Below are 6,091 nucleotides of genomic sequence, written 5' to 3' on the forward strand. Positions count from 1 at the left end.
ATAACTGGCCCCTGCTTGTTAAATGCAATTAAAGTGGGAGTATGTTTGTCTGGTCTCACTTCCGTGTAGAGTGGGTGTTTTCTTTGTCTTTTTTTTTTAACATTACTCTACATTAAGCTGGCCTCTCACACTTTGATGGTTAAATTACAACTACTTAATGCACCCTATAGCAACCAAATGATTATTTCATTTGACATCTTCTGTTTATATAGGATTGGATAGTCAGGGGTTCTGGTGCATACAGCAATACTGAATAAATCAACTACTTTAACTGCGGCAGGAGGAGGGGTAGAGGCGCATATGTGATGTGTGTGTGTGTGAGAGAGGGAGACGGAGAGAGAGAGAGAGAGAGAGAGGAAACCTGTTACTGAATAACAAACCAGTGTTGAGCGGCAGCGGAAACAAGCGCTCCTGTAACACGCCAACCGGATAGAATGTACTCTCCCATTTTCTTTTTGTTAACCTTGTATTTTTAATCAGGCCAACACTTTCCAGACTTCTTTTTATCCATTCGGTCATGTTTGTGATGCTTTTGTGGCTTACCAGGCTGGCTGGTCTCTGGTGAAGCGATTGAAAATACTCTTTGAACATTTCTGGGAAGATTCTTGAATGTGAAGAAACAACAAAGGCGCAATCATGTGGACTTTACCTAAACCTCGGTACACGAATGGACGAACACCTGAGAAAACTCAGGAGAATGAACTGTCCGTCAACATTGGAGGCGTAAGGGTGATACTAGGTGGAGAAATGTTAAACCGTTACCCTGAGAGTCGCCTGGCAGAGTTGGCGAACATCCCCACGCGGAGTTTTGACGTTATTACTGCTCTTTGCGATGACTACGACCCGACTACCAAGGAATTTTACTTTGACAGAGACCCCGATGCTTTCAAATGCATTGTCGAGGTGTATTATTTTGACGAGATTCACATGAAAAGAGGCATCTGTCCTATCTGTTTCATCAAGGAGATGGAGTTTTGGAGAATTGACTTGGACTACTTGGACGAATGCTGCAAGTACAGTTTAAACGAGAAGGAGGAAGAGTTGGCAGAAATCGCCGACAAAGTTAAGCTGATCCTTGATGACCTGGAGGGGGACCCAGAGTTGAACCGCTCTCAACGCTATCAAAAGTTCATCTGGAAACTGATGGAGAAGCCGGAGTCCTCTTTTCCAGCGCGCGTAATCGCCATTGTATCGTTTTTGTTTATCCTCGTATCTTCGGTGGTTATGTGTTTGGGGACTATTCCCGATCTTCAAGTGGAGGACGAAGAGGGAAATCTCATTGAGCACCCAACACTGGACCACATCGAGACGATGTGCATTGGCTGGTTTACGGTAGAGTATGTACTGCGTTTCATTTCCTCTCCAAATAAAATGCGCTTTGCGCTGGCCTTTATGAACATCATTGACTTCTTAGCCATCATGCCCTTCTATGTGGTGCTGGTCCTTACATCCCTGGGTAACGCAATGATGGAGCTCGCCAACGTGCAACAGGCGGTCCAGGCGCTGCGCATAATGCGCATTGCGCGGATCTTCAAGCTGGCGCGCCATTCCTCCGGACTGCAGACCCTCACTTATGCGCTCAAGAGAAGCTTCAAGGAGCTGGGCTTGCTGCTCATGTACATGGGGGTGGGCATCTTCGTGTTCTCCGCTCTGGGATACACCATGGAGCAAAGTCACCCGGAGACGCTGTTCAGGAGCATCCCCCAGTCCTTCTGGTGGGCTATCATCACCATGACGACCGTTGGCTACGGCGACATCTATCCCAAGACGACGCTGGGCAGGTGCAACGCGGCCATCAGCTTCCTCTGCGGAGTCATAGCCATCGCATTGCCAATCCATCCCATCATCAATAACTTCGTCATCTATTACAACAAGCAGAAGGTGCTGGAGACGGCTGCCAAACACGAACTCGAACTCATGGAGCTCCAGTCTCTCGAGCTGTCGGCGCGCAAAACGAGGAGGCTGGACGGCGCACCGGATGACTGCGGGAGTAGCATTCGCGCCTCGCGCAGCGATACACACATTCCGCTGCTGACGGGGGCACACAGAACTCAAAGAACACCTGTCAAAAAGCAGTGCTCGTCGTAGTTGCAGAACACAGTGTTAAAACTTTGATTATATACTCATAACCCCCCAAAATACCGTGCGTATTTTGCTGCGCTTATTGATGTGGCTTTTGTCCCAAAGAAGCAAATAACTGATCATAACTGTATGTTTTGGTGGATGTCTGTTTCTTTCATCAGTGCAAAATGCTTACTGTTAGTTCCATGCATGACCAATAAAATGCATGCCAACCATCTTGTTTGTTTAGAGACAATTAACATAGGACCTGCATAACCCTCAGACGTGACCGCACGCCCGCAGCTCATGTGTCTTCCTAATGTAGTTCAGTGGTTGAAAAACAACACGGACACCACTCCTTACAGACATCTACTTAACCTACAAGACGAGTCTACGGGGCTTACCCTAATTTTAGCTTTTATAGTTTAGCTCATCTCTATAAGAAGTCAGATCAAATTCAACTAAAGCAAAGGTATGTTGAAAATCATCAAATGCAGTTATATGTATTTGAATGATCTTAAGCTAAGAGTACCTAAGGTAACATTGGCATGATTTACTGTAAACTATGGTCAATTCTTTTAGTTTACCTTTAAAGATCTGCAAAACACAAGGGAAATGCGCAACATCTGTTTATCCAGCAGACTTTTTAATAGCAATTTGTTAAAGTAGTCAACAAGGATTGTTTTTCTCCGGTGAACGGTATCCTCCACTCTGACATGTCAAGATAGGTGTGAGTAATGTTAAATCCCGGATTTAATTCATATATTCGCCTGACGGTTGGTCCCCCATGTGTCACCCATTGACCCCATCCTGTATTTCGAAATACATCCATATTCAACACCACACCCAAAAAAACACATTCAAAAGGTCAGGGGAACATATACGTATAGCAGAGATTGATTTTTGCCAATCACATGAGTGTGCTGCTGTGTATTGGACCAGGGCCGCTGGACAGCATTGGCCAGGCCCAGGACAACGTAATCTAAAAGGCCCCCCATCACATATACACACAATGCAATGAGGACCCAAAATCTGGGACCCTCCTCTCCCTGGGCCAAGGACAACTGACCCCGTTGTCCTCCCCCTGGCGGCTTCCCTGTATTGGACAGTGGCCTTTACCTCCAGCCAGCCCTGTGGTTCCCTCAGACCAGCGGCCCCCTGGTGTCCCCTGAGGGTGGAGGGCTGTCTCTTCTCTGTCCACCCGTCCCTGCCCTGCCCCCTCCCCTGTGCTCCTCCTCCCTGAGGGTGGAGGGCTGAGATTCTTTAAGTATATAGAGATATGCCAATGTAATAGGTTTCTATGGGCACCTAACATGACCATGTTCCGGTCTGCCTAAAGGGGCATGTCATAATACTCCTACAATGAATAGAACAGTCCTTAGGTCTGCCTAGGTCTGCCTAAAGGGGGACTCCCCCCCCCTTCCCCCTTGCAATAATAGAACCAGGAAATAATGGGCCAATGGAACCTCTCTCTCTCTACTCTCTCTGGTGGAGGGCTGTCTCTTCTCTGTCCACCCGTCCCGTCCCTGCCCCCTCCCCTCCCCTGCGCTCCTCCTCCCTCTCAGCTTCCTTTAATAATGTATACCACCTGCCCACCAGGTTCAGGTTAGAGACTTCTTCATTCTGCTTGAAAACGTAATTCTGCTTGAAAGCACACACAAACACACACACACACACACACACACACACACACACACACACACACACACACACACACACACAGACACACACACACACACACACACACACACACACACACACACACACACACACACACACACACACACACACACACACACACACACACACACACACACATGTGGGTGGGACAGTGAATGTCCAGTGCTTGATTCGCCCTTGAAAAAGACATTTTGCTCCAAGGTCGCTGTACTTGATATACAGTTTGTACGTAAGTCGATCAGCTTAAAGGATAAGTTGCAGTTTAAAAACACCACTAAATGCCATTTTAAGAACGCGTATACAACAATTTAATGTGAGATATGTCAAAATACAGAGTAATGGCATAAACAATATTTTCTGTAAACATCAAAAATAACGCCAGCGAGCTGATTTTTCTAGTAATATTGTTATAGTGATACGTATTCAGAGCACACTGTTCTAGCAATATTATTCAGTCAGTGAGATATCAGCGGGATTCAGTGAACTGTTATAATGATATTTAGTGTGCACTGTTCAGTGCGTCCAGAGCACACTGTTCTATTATTGTGGTATTCAGTGTACTGTTATAGTGAGTGTGCAGTGACCAGGTGTTCTGATTAGAGTCCCACTCCAGCTACGTGTACTATGTGCTCAGCAGTGGCTCAGTGACCGTCTGTCCATCAGAGATGTCCCTCACGTTGTGTACAGCCTCACACCCCGTGCCCCGCGCCTCGGCCTCACACCTCTCATCTTGCGTGAGCGCTGTCCCCTGCCGTGACAGTGACAGCTGAGCCTCTGGGACACGTTTCAGGTCGACCCATATTACGGCCCACATGAGAGGCCAGCGCAGCGCAGCGCAGCACAGCGCAGCACAGCACACCCACACTGTACACCATGCTCTAGTGCACATACCTGAAGGTAGCATGTAGACAATACAGCAATTAGGCCTGTACACATGCAAACACACCCACACAGGCCTACCCACACAGGCCTGTACACATGCCAACACACCCACACAGGCCTACCCACACAGGCCTGTACACATGCAAACACACCCACACAGGCCTACCCACACAGGCCCGTACACATGCAAACACGCCATATAGTATGCACCCATGCACCCATACATGCATGCATGTCAAAGACGGTGTCATGTCACGCACATCCATACATTCTCTCTCTCTCTCTCTCTCTCTCTCTCTCTCTCTCTCTCTCTCTCTCTCTCTCTCTCTCTCTCTCTCTTGCTCTCTCTCTCTCTCTCTCTCTCTCTCACACACACACACACACACTACTTTCTTACTATTTATTTCTGACGCACAGGCACAGCTAAACACATACTGTAAGGTCCCAATTAATATTAGGCTTTGTCAGGGTTAATCTGTTTGCCTGTCATACACTTGCTCTCTGTCAGGGAAAGACTTCTAATTTCTTTGTCCCCCTGACATGGTTTTACTCTACATGTCATACTTCTCTCTGTGTTGTTTGCGTGCCTGCAGTTCGGTTAAAGCCCCGGTGTGTCACTGTCATCTGATTCTGTCTGCCTGGTTGTTAGCGTGCGTGTGGCTCTAGGGCTCTTTGAACTCTCTAACCAAGGTTACTCACAAAAAACTTCCAGGCTGGGGTGCAGTGGTGTATCCTGCTAATGTGTTGTGCCATGAACGGGCACCTTGCCCTTAGGGAACCAGGTTCGAATCCAACATGGACCTGTTCCTATTCCCATCTCTCTCCCACCAGCTTCCTCTTGCGCCTTACTGAACTACCTCTAAAAAAGGCACAAAGGCCCATTAAAATATCTTTTAAATAATCTTGAAATTCCATCAAAAAGATGAGAATGCTCCACAAAATATGGTCTGTGTATTCTGTTGTGCTTATTGATGTGGGCTTTGTTCCAACTACACCCAACTAATTGACTGATATTTATTGACTGTGAATTGACTTTTGAGCTTGTGAGCTTGCTTTAAGTCCTCACAGCTGCCCATATTAGGTAGGCATATCAAAATGTCAAAATTGGACGTAATATGATAAAGATAAAGAATGTCTGAGGAGACGACTGATACATGTGTGTGCTATGTGTCCATGTGCTGTCGCTCCGACTGCCAGTCATCTCAGCTTTTGCCCTGCGTCACCATGGGAACAGAACAGGCTGGCGAGCCGATCTCCGCTCTACGCGCTGCGCACAGGGCCTGGCACACGCAGGGCCATGTGGGAACCTTTCAATTAGCACCCAGCTCTGCTCCGCTATGCTAATGAAGATGCACTAAATGTCTTACAGCTCAGCACAGCACTGCAATGCTGCTGTTGTCTGTGTTACCTCCGTCCATCTGGTGAGTGTGTGTCTGTGTGTATGTGACAGTGTGCATGTGTTTTTATG

At 47.3% G+C, this 6,091-nt stretch overlaps 1 protein-coding gene across 1 annotated transcript; it reads left to right on the forward strand.

Annotated features, from left to right (window-relative positions):
• Positions 1-534: 534 nt before the first annotated feature.
• kcnf1b (potassium voltage-gated channel, subfamily F, member 1b) lies at positions 535-2,250 on the forward strand. Its single transcript, XM_063223986.1, has one exon. The coding sequence runs from the start codon at positions 637-639 to the stop codon at positions 2,086-2,088; it is 1,452 nt and encodes a 483-aa protein (XP_063080056.1). The 5' UTR covers positions 535-636; the 3' UTR covers positions 2,089-2,250.
• The last annotated feature ends 3,841 nt before the right edge of the window (positions 2,251-6,091 follow it).

This window comes from Engraulis encrasicolus, chromosome 19 (assembly GCF_034702125.1).
Source record: "Engraulis encrasicolus isolate BLACKSEA-1 chromosome 19, IST_EnEncr_1.0, whole genome shotgun sequence".
Lineage (NCBI taxonomy): Eukaryota > Metazoa > Chordata > Actinopteri > Clupeiformes > Engraulidae > Engraulis > Engraulis encrasicolus.